At 36.3% G+C, this 16,675-nt stretch overlaps 1 protein-coding gene across 7 annotated transcripts in view; it reads left to right on the top strand.

Annotated features, from left to right (window-relative positions):
* The window catches only part of KIAA0586 (KIAA0586 ortholog), a 114,712-nt gene that overhangs the window by 52,264 nt on the left and 45,773 nt on the right, over window positions 1-16,675 (top strand). For 5 of the 7 annotated variants that reach the window (XR_006343881.1, XM_043919336.1, XM_043919338.1 and 2 more), the window contains 6 exons: window positions 187-386; window positions 4,955-5,114; window positions 5,533-5,752; window positions 6,521-6,774; window positions 7,937-8,013; window positions 15,796-15,930. Coding sequence is in view for 6 of the 7 variants with exons in the window: in XM_043919336.1 (XP_043775271.1) it covers window positions 187-386; window positions 4,955-5,114; window positions 5,533-5,752; window positions 6,521-6,774; window positions 7,937-8,013; window positions 15,796-15,930 (1,046 nt within the window). In the remaining variant the exon portion in view is untranslated. The remainder of the gene's footprint in view (window positions 1-186; window positions 387-4,954; window positions 5,115-5,532; window positions 5,753-6,520; window positions 6,775-7,936; window positions 8,014-15,795; window positions 15,931-16,675) is intronic. The other 2 variants (XM_043919340.1, XM_043919339.1) reach the window with 1 other exon arrangement.

Raw genomic sequence — 16,675 nt, 5'->3', positions numbered from 1 at the left:
GACGATGTTCATTATGTGAGTTTCCATCTTATTGTCTTGCATAGTAAGTAGATTTTGTATTTTCATTTAATTCCTCGTTACACCATCTCATACACATGTGTTCACATCTCTAAAATTATAAGAATTAAGACTTAGAATGCAAGCATGTTTCTTTCACACTTACTGTAAAATTCTTTCATTTTTTAGTGGAAGGAACAAGCAGTGGTGCCCTCCAGCTTTTTGTCGATGCTGGGGTTCCTGTGAATTCAGACATGATCAGGCATTTTGTGAATGAAGCTCTTGCTGAGACCATTGCTGTCATGCTCGGTGACAGAGAAGCAAAGAAGCCAGGTCCGGTTGTTACAGGTGTTTCTGGGGATGTTTCAACAAGTGAAACATACTTGCCGGTAGGTGTGACTCTTTTTCATGACTTGAAGTCCTGGTCAATTTTTAATACTTTCGTTAAAGAACAGTAAAATGGACAGATTTTAAATTGGGTCATAAGATCATAGTTTGTGGTGGAGATTGGTTTATTATAGCTATGATTACAATAAAAATTGCCCTAGTATTTTATTTTAAAAACTCTAAAATCTTAGAAAGTATAATACAGTGAACACCTGTGTATACTTTATCTACACTTACCAAGTGATAACATTTTGACACCTTTTCTTTGTCTTTGTATGTTGTGTATTATATATTCTTTTTTTTTTTTTTTTTGGCTGCATTGGGTCTTCATTGCAACACGTGCACTTCTCTTGTTGTGGAGCACGGGCTCTAGAGCCCATAGACTCAATAGTTAGGGTGTGCTGGCTCTCTAGTTGTGGTGCACAGGCTTAGCTGCCCTGCAGCATGTGGGATCTTAGGTCCTCAACCAAGTTATTGAACGTTTGTCCCCTCGGAAGGTGAATTCTTAACCACTGGACCACCAAGGATGTCCCTATATATTCTTTAAAAGTCATCTGACAGTTGTAGATATCATGATATTTTACTTCTAAAAGCATCAGCAGTATGTCCTAAGAATTAAGATTCTTTATTACATATCCAAAATACCATTATTGTGCCCCCCAGTTTAACATGAATATGTTAATACTATGTAATATAGAGTCCATATTTGAATTCCTCCAGTTGTTCCAAAAGTATCCTTATAGCTTTTTTCTTTTTAAATTCAAGATATAGCTAACAATCGCATGCATTGCTTTTGGTTCTTACATAAACTGATATTTTTAATCTTTAGAAGAAAATATAAAAAAAATATATATTTTAAGCATTTCTGTTATTGTTTAATGAATCTTTCTATGTTAAATAGAGTTTCTAATCTGTTATAGCAACATGGGATTACACAAAACCGCTCCCACTGGGCGGGGAGGAGAGGAAGTATCCAGGTAGGAGAGTGGGAGGTGCAAACCACTGGGTTTAAGACAGGCTTCAGGGATGCATTGTACATTACCATATGTGAAATAGATCACCAGTGGGAATTTGCTATATGACCAAGGCGCTCAAAGCTGATGCTTTGTGACAACCTACAGGGGTGGGACACGGAAGGAGAGGGGAGGGAGACTCAAGAGGGAGGGACACATGGATACCTATGGCCAACTCGTATTAATGTATGGCAGAAACCATCACAATATTGTAAAATAATCCTTTCATTAAAAATTTAAAAATTAATAAGAGGATGTATTGTACAGCACAGGGAATATAGCCAGTATTTTGTATGAACTGTAAATGGACTGTAACCTTTAAGAATTGCATAAAATTTTTTTTTAAACCAAAAAAAAAAAAGAAATTTTGCAAAACCAGAATGTACTCTGTATTACCAACTCTTTAAAACTTCATAGTCAATTCTGATCCTGTAGATAATAAAGACATCATTTTATATTGGTGAAACATTTAAACTGACTCATTTAAAGTATACACATAAAGTTACATCTTTGAATTTTATGGAAATTCATGTCAGGTAATTGGTATAGTGTTATTAGTGTGCCAGAGATTTGATACATAGTTTTGTTCTATGCTTTATTTATTAACTCATCAGTAATGTATGTAGTACAGATGTTGCCAGGGTTATGATTCTGTCTGTACTAATTAACTTTGTCTTCTGCCCATATATTCCATATATTTTTACAAGGGTAATTTAATGAAAAAACATAGAAAAAGCTGTATAAATTGGAAATATATGTAATTGTTAAGAGCATGAACTTTGGAGCTGGGAAGATTTGAATTTGAACCCTCAGTTCTGTTACTTTAGTTTTGAGATCTACTTTATACTAGAGATAAAGTTTTAGAATTTAAATAATGACAGCTTTACCAAAATCTGCTTTCTGAATATTAAAGAGGCCAAGTTCTCATCTTCCATTGGCATATTGTTCCTTATCTTAAGAATTGTCATGACTTTTTTGGCCGTTTAATCTTTGATAAATATTTTAAATTAGTTTTCAAGTACTATAAAATATTTTGTTGGGATTTTTGTGAGAATTAATTCAGTTTTGGTCGGTTTAATTTGGGAAGAATTGACATCTTTATGATACTGTATCTTGTTGAGCCATAATACACAAGATTTTGTGGAAGATTCAATGAAATGATGTATGAAAGAACTAACCTAGTGCCTGGAACTTGGTAAATACTCAATAACTAATTGTTTATAATTATTACCCATTACCAAGACTAGTAGAATAAATTTCTCATGATGAAGAGTCAGTAGCGTTATATTTGAAAACAGCACTCTTATGCTATTGGCTTATGCAGTTAAGAAGAATAAAACATATAGTGTATTTCTTTCACTTAAAAAACAAAGCTAAGAATATGCAAAATATTAAGCAGTGCTATGGAATTTTTTTCTTTTTTCTGCATCACGTGGCTTATGGGATCTTAGTTCCTCAACCAGGAATCAGATCTGGGCCCCAGCAGTGAAAGCACCAAGTTCTAACCAGTGGACAGCCAGGGAATTCCAGTGTGATAGGATTTTTAATATGCTTCATGATTTTTAAATTATATATCAATTTGCAACTCAAAATACAGAATGAAGACCAATCACCCCACTATAAAAGTATGTTTTAGAAAGGGAAAAGACAAGTAGAAAAATAGAGAAAAGGCATGTCTAGACAGTTCACAAAGCAAAAGGAAATACAAATGACCCACATTCATAGCAAAGGGTGGTCAGTCTCACTGATAGTAAGGAAAAAAAAAATCATAAGTCATTGAAATTTCATTTTTACGAATCAGATTGGAAAAACTCAAAGTCTGATTAATGCCATTGTTCAACAAACCTTTAGGAAGCATAAATTCTCATACCTTCTGGTGTTAGTGTAAAATGACACTCTTTAAAAGGAAATTTGGCAGTATGTATTCAAATTAAGAATTCTGTTAGCCCTTTAATCAAGCAGTCCCACCTCTGAGAATTTATTCCACACGTACATATATGAAATGACCTTGGCTTCCTTGGTGGCTCAGTGGTAAAGAATCTGCCTTCAGTACAGGAGACGTGGAGACACAGGTTCAATCCCTGGTTTGGAAAGATCCTCTGGAGATGAAAACGGCAAGCCACTCCAGTAATCCTATGAACACAGGAGCCTGGAGGAGCCCAGTTCATGAGGTCAGAGTTAGACATGAGTGAGCGACTAAACAACAACATGAAATGACTTAAGTCTCAAAAAGCTAAAAATAGAACTACCATATGACCCAGCGGTTTCACTTTTGGGTATATATTCAAAAAAACCAATAACACTAATTTGCACCCCAATATTCACAGCAGTATTATTTATAATTGCCAAGCTATGGGAACAACCTAAGTGTCTGTCAATAGATGAATGGATAAACATGTGATTTATATGTACAATGGAATACTATTTAGGCATTCAGGCATAAAAATGAACAAAGTTGCCATTTCCAGCAACATGGATGGACCTAGAGATTCTCATACTGAGTGAAGTAAGTCAGAAAGAGAAAGACAAATATCCTATGATGTGATTTATATGTGGAATCTAAAAAGATGATGCAAATGAACTTAGAGGGCTTACAGATATAGAAAACAAACTTATGGTTACCAAAGAGGAAAGGTGGAGAAGGGTAAATTAGGAGTTTCAGATTAGCAGATATAAGCTACTATATATAAAATAGATAAACAAGGACCTATTATATAGCATGAAAAGCTTTATTCAGTATCTTGCAATAACCTATAATGGAAAAGAATCTGAAAAAGGTTTTTTATAATGCAAAAAAATCTGAATCACTTTTCTGTACACCTAAAGCTAACACAACATTGTAAATCACTTGCATTTTAATTAAATTTTTTAAAGTGGAAATATAGCCAATATTTTGTAATAACTGTAAACCTAGTGTGACCTATAAAAATTATATAAAAAATTTAAAAATTCTAGATATAAAAAAAATGACAAGATTGTATCTGGTAATTCTGTGGATGGGAACTAGTTAGATAGGACACGGATAGGAAAGGAGACTTAATTTTCACTATCATCTTTTTGGATTTTGAATTATTTTATTTACTTATTTAACAAATTGATTTTAAAGTTTTTGCTTTTCCCTTCTCTAATAGTTTTCTTCTCTACATTGTCTTCATTTTATTCCCCCCTACTTCTTCTTATCCTTCCATTGCTTTTCGTAAGCTCTGTTCTTTTGTACCAAAAGGCTGATTTTTGATATCTTATGAATTAGTTAAAATGCTTTCTTTCTGCTATTTGGTTTACCTAGCTTGTGTATGGGTTTGATCTTCAGCTGTTTTCCTCTCTGTATTAGATAAGGGGGCCTTAGATTTCTTGGGAGCCTAATTCTGAGGTAGAGCTGTTTCAGTTGTCTGAGGCTTCCTCAGGCTAGTCCTGAAACAAATAGCTAGAATATAGAGGACTCCATTTTTCACCCCCCCATCCATTTAAATTTTATGTAACTTTGAATGAGATCATTTTATTTTTCAAATTGCCCTTATTTTGGAATTACAAGCACTACTTATCTTGTTTTATTTTAGGCAAGAGTGTGCACCCCCTTGGCTACCCCACAGCCAACTCCTCCTCATTCGCCTTCATCACCTCCTAAGGAGCACCTGTTGGTAAAAACTCCAGATTCTTCTCCCTGTGTTTCAGATCACGATGTAGCTATTCCCATGAAAGAAATATTGGCTGAAGAAGGTAGAAACTTTATTTCTATAACTCAGTTTTAATTTTTGCAACTATGTTGTTTGTATGGTTTGTTGTATTAGTCTTTGTAGATTAGTATACACATAGCTGTTGCTGATTAAGTTTCAGGAAATCACTTTTGCTGGAAGGAAAACTGAGGATTTGGTTTCCACTTTTTAAAGTATATGATCTGGTAGACATATTTAGATTGTTTTGAGTTCATGGTAATGTTGAAACTGAAGTCTTTTCAAGGTTATTTTTTTGTACTTTACTAAACTAATTTGGGAATTTTCTCATTAAGGGCCTTAATTATTAATTATTGTTGCCATTATTTGTATGCCAAAATGTTAAAGGCTATCTGAAACAACGTATCTTGCCTTCCCTGTGGACTTCTAATTGACTCTTTCTTTCTTTTTAAAACAACCTTTAGGAAATGATATGCCTGCCATCACACTTGTTAATACCCCAGCAGTCACCCCAACGACCACACCTCCCCCCGCAGCAGCTCTTACCCCAACTTTGTCAGAGACTTCAGTTGATAAATTGAAGGTGTCAAGCCCAGAGCTTCCCAAGCCATGGAGTGATGGAGACCTGCCACTGGCAGAAGAGAATCCCAACTCTCTTCAAGAAGAGCTTCACCCAAGAGCCATGTAAATGATACTATATTCACCTTTAGCAACTACACATTTTACCTTAAGCTGACTTAGATGACCTATTGAAAACATCAGAAATGATAGATAAAAGTTTATAATTCATGAGCTAATTTATAATAGGAAGAAGTTTCATAAATTTTAAGTTTTTACCAAATTTATTCCTTCAGTTCTCTTTTTATTAAAACAAAATTTTGGGGGAAACAGGTTAAATTTGACGGGGAATCAGATTAATTTTGGGGCGAAACAGATTAAAATGAAGATATCTATAATATTGTTAATAAAATAGAATATGATTTTTCCCCAATGTGACTCTTCATTTACTATGATCAGTTAAGTTTTATGTTACCATGTATCCCCCTATAAGCTTTATTTTAGGGATGGTAGAACTTTCAAGATGATCAGGACCATCTTGAAAGTTCTAATCAAGAGAGTAAAACATGAAGATGATTTTGAAAAAATAGGTCTTGTTGGTTAATTACAGTTATAGTTAATTATAGTTGGTTAATTATATGTTAATATAAAATATGTCTAAAGGAGACAGTATTTTTTAATCTATTTTTTTTTTTTCATATTATTTGGTTATACTGTGTGGCCTGAGGGATCTTAGTTCTCTGACCAGGGATCAAACCCTTTCCCCCTGCAGTGGAAGCATGGTGTCTTAACCACTAGATTGCCCGGGAAATCCCTGGATCTATTTTCTTATATGAAAATGAATATCGGCCTTCACCAACCTGATAAATTCAAACCATGTCTCTTTCTTCTTAGTGTAATGTCTGTGGCCAAGGATGAAGAACCTGAGAGCGAGGACTTCCCTGCTCAGCTTGCTCCTCCAAAGCCAGTTGCCCTTATGCCACTCTCTGCTGGTATCAAGGCTCCTTCCCCCATACAGATGCCAAGTTCAGATTCCTCCACTGTGGAGAGTACCTTGAGTGTTACTGCCTCTGAGACGGAAACCTTAGATAGACCCATCTCTGAAGGAGAGATCTTATTTAACTGTGGTCACAAAGTGGCTCCTAAGAGTAAGTTAACTTGTATCAGTTGATTTCACTGGTTAAATTATGATCCTTCCTAAGTAATACTTTTCTGTGTGAAATGTTTTTACTTAGTTTTTAAGATTTAACATAGTATAGTAGAAAGAATATGGACTCTGCAAGTTAACTTTTCTAAACCTTAACCTCAGACTCTAAAATCTCCCTCATAAATCCCACCTTCCAGAAGTATCACTCTTAAAAGTTTGCAGTATACTTTCCAGTCTTTTTTTAAATATGCGTATATAGGTACCTAAATACATTTGTATGTTACCTTTAAAAATAGGGTCATATTATACATACTGTTATGAAACCTGAATTTTTTTTAACCTTAAATACATTGTGGACATTTTCCTATACTAATACATATAGTCCTACCTCTTTTTTTCAGTGACTGGCCATTTAGATTGTTTACATTGATCTAGTGGTGCCCTACTGGTGGGCATTTAGATTGTTTTCAGTGTTTTCATACCATACATAGTTCTCCACTGACTATCCTTTAACATATATTATATATCTAATATATAATTGATAGCTTCCTTAAAATATGTGCCTAGAAGTGAAATTGCTGAGTCAGAGTAGGCACCTTTAAAATAGCAATACATTTTCAACATGCACTCCAGAAAGTTGAATCAGTTTTTAATCAGTTTTTAATTGTATCAATAGTATATAGGAGTATTTCCTCTTTTTCAGTTTCATAGTTCCAGTTGATATTTATAGCTTTTTTTAATTTCTGCCAAGCTGGTAAGTGAAGTAAATCTCACTCATCTTTTTTTTTTTTTTTCATCTTTGTTATAAAATATACTTTTTAAAGAACTGGTGAGACTGAACGTGCATGCATGCTAAGTCTCTTCAGTTGCGTCTGACTCTTTGTGACCCTATGGACTGTTAGCCCTCCATGCCTCTCTGTCCATGGGATTCTCCAAGCAAGAATACTAGAGTGGGTTGCCGTGTCCTCTTCTGGGGATCTTCCCAACCCAGGGATCAAACCTATGTCTCTTGCATTGGCAGATGTGTTTTAGCTTGTGAATTATGATTTATGAACTTTGTCAGTATTTTTATTGTTTAAGTGTAATGTTTTACAACTTTATGGTGAGATTATTTACTAATTTGCTTCTTCTTTTTTCTAAATTTTTGCATTTTTAATTTCTAGTTTTAGGAGATGAAGGACTGTATCTGGCAAGCTTAAATGATAGCTTATCCAGTACTTTGAAAGATGCCCTCGAAATGGTAAGAAATGATTCACTTCACTTTGAATTCTGACATAAAAGATATCCTGATGAACTTGCTGCAACTGATCAGGGTTTTTCCTCAAATATTTGAGTTATGGTCATAAAATTTTTAAAAAAATGAATGAAGGAATTTAAAGTTTCTTATACATCTTATTATCATATCTATATATTTCATTATTGTAATCGTAAGAATAAATAGAAAATTATTGTTAACCCCTGTGGCTCCAGTAGTTGAAACATGCAATTAATGTAATTAGATAATGAAAGTCTCAGTGTACATTGTCACATGGAGATATTGTAAATGCCTTTATAGTGTTGCAGGCAGGACCTTCAATGTTGAAAACAACTCTCTTGTATTTGTTATTTTTCCCTAATCATGATTATAATTCTTTATGCTAAAAAAATAATTGAATTTAGTTAGTTTTAAAAGAATTACTGAAATAGGACCAAGGGGTACTAACTCTTCCTGGTTATTATTTAGCTTTATAGACAAAAAATAGGCATTTAAAAATGTATTTTTACATATACATCAAGTTATATGTTATATAATGTAAATACCACACAGAAATTATAATAGGGATTTTCTTTTGAAAACTATTAAGGAATAGAAATCTTTAGTTTTTATGTTTTCAAACAACCTAAGTGAGGAAGGGTTGTTGTGCTCAGCTTTCATCTACATTTATCTGTGCGTGTGTGTATGTGTGTTGTTAGTTACTCAGCTGTGTCTGACTCTTTTCAACCCATGGACTACATGCTGGGTTCCTCTGTCCATGGAATTCTTCAGGCAAGAATTCTGGAGTGGGTAGCCAGTCTGTTCTCCAAGGGATCTTTCCTGACCCAGAGAATGAACCTGGGTCTCCTGCATTGTTGGCAGATTCTTTACTTTCTGAGCCACCAGTGAAGCCCACATTTATCCATAGTCTTTGCTAAGCATTGCTAATATTGTTGCTTTTAAAACTTACTTGATAATTTTTGACATATGTATACGTCTGTAAGCCATTATCACAGTTAATAAAATAAACATACTCATCATCCATCACTCCCAAAATTTCCCTCAGTGCCTTTCATTGTCCCTCCTTCTCATCTTTCATCATTCTTCTCATCCTCTATACCTCTCCCACCAACCACTTATTCACTTTCTGTAACTATAGATTAGTTTGCATTTTCTAGATTTATATAAAAGGAATCACATGGCATGTATTCTTTTTTTGTGTGTGATTGCTTTAACTCAGCATAATTATTTTGAAATTTATCTGGGTTATAGCTTGTATCATAGTTCATTCCTTTTTATTGCTGAGTAGTGCTCTATTGTATGGATGTACCACTGTTTGTCTGTTCACCTGTTGATGGACATTTGGGTTTATTCCAGTTTGAGACTATTACAAATAAAGCTGCTGTGAACACTGTGTGCAAGTCTTTGTATATATATGCTTTCATTTCTCTTTGACAAATACCTTAAGGAGGAATGGATGGATAATGTGGTAGTTATATGTTAATCTTTCAGTTCAGTCGCTCAGTCGTGTCCGACTCTTTGCAACCCCATGGACTGCAGCACACCATGCCTCCCTGTCCATCACCAACACCCAGAGCCTACTCAAACTCATGTCCATCACATTGGTGATGCCATCGAACGATCTCATCCTCTGTTGTCCCTTTCTTCTGCCTTCAATCTTTGCCAGCATCATGGTCTTTTCCAATGAGTTGATTGTTGGCATCAGGTGGCCAAAATACCAGAGCTTCAGTTTCAGCATCAGTCCTTCCAATAAATATTCAGGACTGATTTCCTTTAGGATGGACTGGTTTAATCTCCCTGCAGTCCAAGGGACTCTCAAGAGTCTTCTCCAACACCGTAGCATCAATTCTTTGGTGCTCAGCTTTCTTTATAGCCCAACTCTCACATCCATACATGACCACTGGAAAAAACCATAGCTTTGACTAGACAGAACTTTGTTGGTAAAGTAATGTCTCTGCTTTTTAATATGCTGTCTAGGTTGGTCATAGCTTTTCTTCCAAGGAGCAAGCGTCTTTTAATTTCATGGCTGAAGTCTCCATCTGCAGTGATTTTGGAGCCCCCCAAAATAAAGTCTCTCACTGCTTCCATTGTTTCCCCATCTGTTTGCCATGAAGTGATGGGACTGAATGCCATGATCTGAGTTTTCTGAATGTTGAGCTTTAAGCCAACTTTTTCACTCTCCTCTTTTATCAAGAGGCTCTTTAGTTCTTCTTTGCTTTCTGGCATAAGGGTGGTGTCATCTGCACATCTGAGGCTATTGATATTTCTCCTGGCAATTTTGATTCCAGCTTGTGCCTTATCCAGCCTGGCATTTCACCTGATGTACTCTGCATATAAGTTAAATAAGCAGGGTGACAATATACAGCCTTGATATACTCCTTTCCCAATTTGGAACCAGTCTGTTGGTCTTTGTCAAAGTTCTAACTGTTGCTTCTTGACCTGCATACAGATTTCTCAGGAGGCAGGTCAGGTGATCTGTTATTCCCATCTCTTGAAGAATTTTCCACAGTTTATTGTGATCCACAAAGTCAAAGGCTTTGGCGTAGTCAATAAACAGAAGTAGATGTTTATCTGGAACTCTCTTGCTTTTTCAATGGTCCAGCAGATGTTGGCAATTTGATCTCTGGTTCCTCTGCCTTTTCTAAATCTAGCTTGAACATTTGTTCAAGTTCACGGTTCATGTACTGTTGAAGCCTTGCTTGGAGAATTTTGAGCATTACTCTGCCAGCATGTGAGATGAGTGCAATTGTGTGGTGATTTGAACATTCTTTGACATTGCCTTTCTTTGGGATTGGAATGAAAACTGACCTTTTCCAGTCTTGTGGCCACTGCTGAGTTTTCCCAATTTGCTGGCATATTGAGTGCAGCACTTTAACAGCATCATCTTTTAGTATTTGAAATAGCTTAACTGGAATTCCATCACCTCCAAGCTTTGTTAGTAGTGATGCTTTCTAAGGCCCACTTGACTTCACATTCCAGGATGTCTGGTTCTAGGTGAGTGATCACACCACTGTGGTTATCTGGGTCATGAAGATCTTTTTTGTATGGTTCTTCTGTGTGTTCTTGCCACCTTTTCTTAATATCTTCTGCTTCTGTTAGGTCCATACCATTTCTGTCCTTTATTGTGCCCATCTTTGCATGAAATATTCCCTTGGTATCTCTAATTTTCTTGAAGAGATGATCTAGTCTTTCCCATTCTATTGTTTTCCTCTATTTCTTTGCATTGATCACTGAGGAAGGCTTTCTTATCTCTCCTTGCTATTTTTTGGAACTCTGCATTCAAATGGGTATATCTTTCCCTTTCTCCTTTGACTTTTGCTTCTTTTCTTTTCACAGCTATTTGTAAGGCCTCCTCAGACACCCATTTTGCCTTTTTTCATTTCTTTTTGTTGGGGATGTTCTTAATCACTGCCTCCTGTACAATGTCACAAGCCTCCGTCCATAGTTCTTTAGGCACTCTGTCTATCAGATCTAATCCCTATTAGACACTTCCACTGTATAATTGTAAGGGATTTGATTTAGGTCATACCTGAATGGTCTAGTGGTTTTCCCTACTTTCTTCAATTTCAGTCTGATTTTGGCAATAAGGAGTTCATGATTTGAGCCACAGTCAGCTCCCAGTCTTGTTTTTGCTGACTGTATAGAGCTTCTCCATCTTGGCTGCAGAGAATATAATCAATCTGATTTTAGTATTGACCATTTGGTGATGTCCATGTGTAGAGTCTTCTCTTGTGTTGTCGGAAGAGGGTGTTTGCCATGACCAGTGCGTTGTCTTGGCAAAAGTCTATTAGTCTTTGACCTGCTTCATTTTGTACTCCCAAGGCCAAATTTGCCTGTTATTCCAGGTAGCTCTTGACTTCCTACTTTTGCATTCCAGTCCCTTATAATGAAGAGGATATCTTTTTTGGGTGTTAGTTCTGGAAGTTCTCATAGATCTGCACAGAACTGTTCAACTTCAGCTTCTTCAGCATTATTGGTCAGGGCATAGACTTGGATTACTGTGATATTGAATGGTTTACCTTGGAAACAGAGATCATTCTATCATTTTTGAGATTGCAACCAAGTACTGCATTTTGGACTCTTTTGTTAACTATGATGGCTACTCCATTTCTTCTAAGGGATTCTTGCCCACAGTAGTAGATATAATGGTCATTTGAGTTAAGTTCACCCATTCCAGTCCATTTTAGTTCACTGATTCCTAAAATGTCAATCTTCATTCTTGCCATCTCCTGTTTGACCACTTCCAATTTGCCTTGATTCATGGACCTAATATTCCAGGTTCCTATGCACTATTGCTCTCTACAGCTTTGGACTTTATTTCCATCACCTATCACATCCACGACTGGGTGTTATTTTTGCTTTGACTCCGTCTCGTCATTCTTTCTGGAGTTATTTCTCCGCTTTTTTCCAGTAGCATATCGGGCACCTACCAACCTGGGGAGTTCATATTTCAGTGTCATACCTTTTTGCCTTTTCATACTGTTCATGGAGTTCTCAAGACAAAAGTACTGAAGTGTTAAATCTTTAAGAAGAACTTTTTTTAAGTTATCTGCCAAAATCTTGTGTAGACCTTTTCCTTCTATGTTTTATATTACTATAAATATGTTTTATATTACTGAGTAATATACAATACTGAGTAATATGTTTTATATTAAGATATGCTTATATTTATATTTAACTGAGTAATATGTTTTTATTATATTCATATTTAACTGAATAATATGTTTTATATTACTGAGCTTCTCTAATACCTCAGATGGTTAAGAATCCTCCTGCAATGTAGGAGACCCTGGTTTGATCCCTGGGTTGGGAAGATCCCCTGGAGAAGGGAATGGCAACCCACTCCAGTGTTCTTGCCTGGAGAATCCCATGGACAGAGGAGCCTGGTAGGGTACAGTCTGTGGGATTGCAAAGAGTCAGACACGACACTTTCTTCACTTTTACATTACTATAAATATTTCTGAGCATTGCTCAGGAGATGGCGAAGTACTTAGAGACAGTTTCATCCTTTTGAGTCTTGCTTTTGTGGTTTGTTAGGCGGTACCACAGTGGTACTCAATCTAGGGCTACTTGTCCCCCACTGTGGAGAGGAGACTCATGTACTCCACTCAGCGCCTCAGTGTTGGGGTTTTCCAGCCTGGCCAGTGGGAGCAGCAGTATCCACGCCCGTTGTTCTGTGTGATGTTAGTGAACAGCAGGCACCGTTACATCCAGTCCCTTCTCAGACGCTTGTTGCTGCAGTCTCACGTAAGTGCCGCAAATGCATCTGCTCGTCGGTAATCAGCTTAATACTCAAAGGGAATCGTCTGCAGTTCTCCAGAGTTCTGTCTCTGCAGCTTTCACTTTTCTAGCAGTCTGTCTTAAGAACTCTAGCTGTCTTGGCTTTCCTGGAGTTTCAGCTCCATCTTTTTAGCTCAGCCTCCTGTGCCACAGACTGGAAACCTGTAAGCCCTGAGCTGGAGCCATCATTAGGCTTCTTTTGATTTGTTTCCCATTTCTCAGGGCTCATTGTTTTTTTTAACTGATGCTCCATGTTTTGAAATGCATTTTTTCACAACTTTGTCCATGTTTTAGTTGTTTTAAGCAGGTGGAAGTTTCTGGTCTTGACTGGAAGTAGAAGGCTAGTTACATTAATCTTTTCATTTGATCGTGATGAAAACAGAAGGAGATTGGTATACTTTTGAAACATCATGTTCTTCTATCCCATTACAATCATAATGCGAGAATTTCTTTAAAGCAACCCATTCAAGTGATGTAAAGTAGGACTGTATATTAAATTCACCAGTGGAGCTTTTAAAAATCTGTGTCCTTGGCCCCACCCTCTGATATGTGGATTCAGTAGGTCATGAGTGTTATGTGGTATGCATGTATGTGTGTGGGCAGCTAGAAGCCTTAACCTCTATATTTTCAAAAAGCATCTTAAAGGATGATATACATCCTTTGTTAAAAATATGTTAGTACTCATTTTACTTTGAGTTGAAGAAGGTTAAATCACTTATTTGTGTCACATAGCTATAATAGTGACAGATTTTTGTGTGGATACATAATACTTTTGCCTTTCATTTTAAGCTATCGACTTAAGCTACGTGTGCTAAGTCGCTTTAGTCACGTCCAAATCTTTGCAACCCCGTGGGCTGTAGCCAGCCAGGCTCCTCCATCCATGGGATTTTCCAGGCAAGAATACTGGAGTGGGTTGCCATTTCCTTCTCCAGGGAATCTTCCCAACCCAGGGATCAAATCTTGGTCTCCTACATTGCAGGCAGACTCTTTCCCATCTGAGCTACAAGGGAAACCTGATGTTAAGTTCTGTCAAGCTAAGAACTGTAAATTTTGAGTTATGATAGGGGCTATCTGAATTCTAAAGCTTGAGTTGCAAGGGGCTGGAGTTTGTCAAGTCCAGCAAACAAAAAATGAAAGAGGCCATATAGCATCTTTACACTATTGAAGACACAGTAATGAAAGATGCCTAATCTGGAGAGTCATATGTTCAAAATGTGTTAAAACAGTTTTTTCTACTATATGTGGGAGTATGAAATAATGAAGGAGCATTTTGATAAGATTTTAATAGGGCAGTTACTTTTCTAAAAGTAATTATTATGAGTAATTGGTTGAATCTATTCTGAAGAGAGTGGAAATCACTTTTATAAAATAATACTGGGGGGAAGACTAAAGGAGAAGTCTTTATTTTCAGAGAAGCATTAAACTAATATTTGGCCTACTTCATATGTCATTATGGCATTTTTATCCCTTCTTAGAACTGTATCTTGGTGCCAAGCATGTTTAAGTTTGTTCAAAGTAAATTGCTGGCCTGAACCAAGACTAAATTATAGCATCTTTCTTTTTCTGCATTTAAAACTTATTAATTTCAATATTTTTGCTAAGCCTAAAATCAGATATGCTACAAATTTATGATAGAATCACATGCAGAAATACAATCTTAAAAAACTGAGGCTAACTTTGAAGTTATGAATCAGTAGGCATTCACCTGTGTACACCTGGGGGATAAAGGCTTGTGCTCCAGAGCTAGTAAACTTTTTTTCATTAAACATCAGATACTTAGATAAGATTACTATTAATGGAGTCTAAAGTTATGTTAATTCTGGTATTTACAAAGGAATCCAGTGTTCTGGTTCTGTGGCCTATACTGTCCTTCATTTGGGGGACTGGTCTATTTTGAGGTGCCAAGAAGTCTAAGCTGGGTCTTCCTGCCCCCTCAAAAGCACTGGAGGTCAGCACAAAGGCACAGGGGCAGTCAAAGGTCTGTAGGTGCCTCAACATATTTCAGTAGGTTTTCATTTCTGCCTGTGGTCCAGGTTGCGCCATTGCAGCGGTGCTTCACCCCCATTGCCACACTGGGGCATAGCTTTGGGTGCTGCATCCACAGAAAGCAGGAGACTGTGAGAGAAAAAACTTGACGGTCCTGTATAAAATGTTTATGAATCAAAAAAAAAAAAATGTTTATGAATCACTGTCACTCAATCTTATGGGACAGAAGGTCTAATTTTCCTCTTTTATAGTAAATCGCCAGTTCAAATGTAACCAAATTATTTTATACTGATGATTATATTTGAGGCAAGCACAAAGGATTTTTAGTATAGTTGAATAGAAATGAGATCTAAATGATAGTAAAGAGTCCATCTTCTTTGTGTAAAGTGCCAATATGATCATATTAAGTTTTATGAATCATGAATTATTAATATGAAAAATGCGATTGTTTGAGGGATTAATTTTTGTTTTTTGATTGTATTATCTTTTTATTTTATTTAGGAAGATGATCCTCCCAGCGAAGGACAAGTGATTAGGATGCCCCATAGAAAAGTTCATGCTGATGCAATTCTTTCTCTTCTTGCTAAACAAAACCCAGAATCATTAGTTTCACAGCAAGCCGTATATCATTCAGAGGTACTTTTTAACTTTAATTATTTTTTATGTTAGATCTAAATACAAGAAAAAGATAACAAAAATATTTGTACTTTTAGTTAAAGCATGCTAATACTTCAGCTTATTCAGGGATCAGTCTTGTAGTAACTTTAACCTGAAACCATAGAGTTATGATTTTTACAACTGAAAGGAATTTAGGCCATCAGTTCTAAACTTCATATTTTACAGATGAAATAAGCTGAAGCCCTTTTAAATGGTTTGTGGGGATCAGTCATTTGTTCTTTCTTTCTGCAACCATTTACTGAGTATCTATGATATGCCAGACACAGCGTCAGAAAAGATACAAAGATGTTGAGGCAGGATCCCTACTTTTAAGCAGCTTACAGTCCTGTAGGGAAAAAAGAGCTTAAACAGTTACTCTACCATACAGTAACTGATCAAATAGCTAGAGAAGTAGATTGAACCAGATAATCATTAAGAGCCTTGTAGGCAGGGTAAGGCCATTGGAGTCCCTTAAGATATTGTGAGCAAGGGATTCGCAAGTTAAGATATTTAAGAAGGCATCAGGAACCATGGACAAGTGAGGGAAAGATGGAGGTCTGTCAGAACTCCATTGGAGTAATCCAGAATGAGAACAGGAACAAAGGCAGTTAAGTAGGAATGGAAAGGAGAGAGATTTAAATTTGAGTACGGAATTGGCAGTAACTGGTCACTGATTAAGAGAAGTTGGGCTTGTGTAGTTGTGGACTTTGAAGTGCGGAGAGAA

This window comes from Cervus elaphus, chromosome 12 (assembly GCF_910594005.1).
Source record: "Cervus elaphus chromosome 12, mCerEla1.1, whole genome shotgun sequence".
NCBI classification, from domain to species: Eukaryota; Metazoa; Chordata; class Mammalia; order Artiodactyla; family Cervidae; genus Cervus; species Cervus elaphus.
This window is presented reverse-complemented; position numbering and strand designations above follow the sequence as displayed.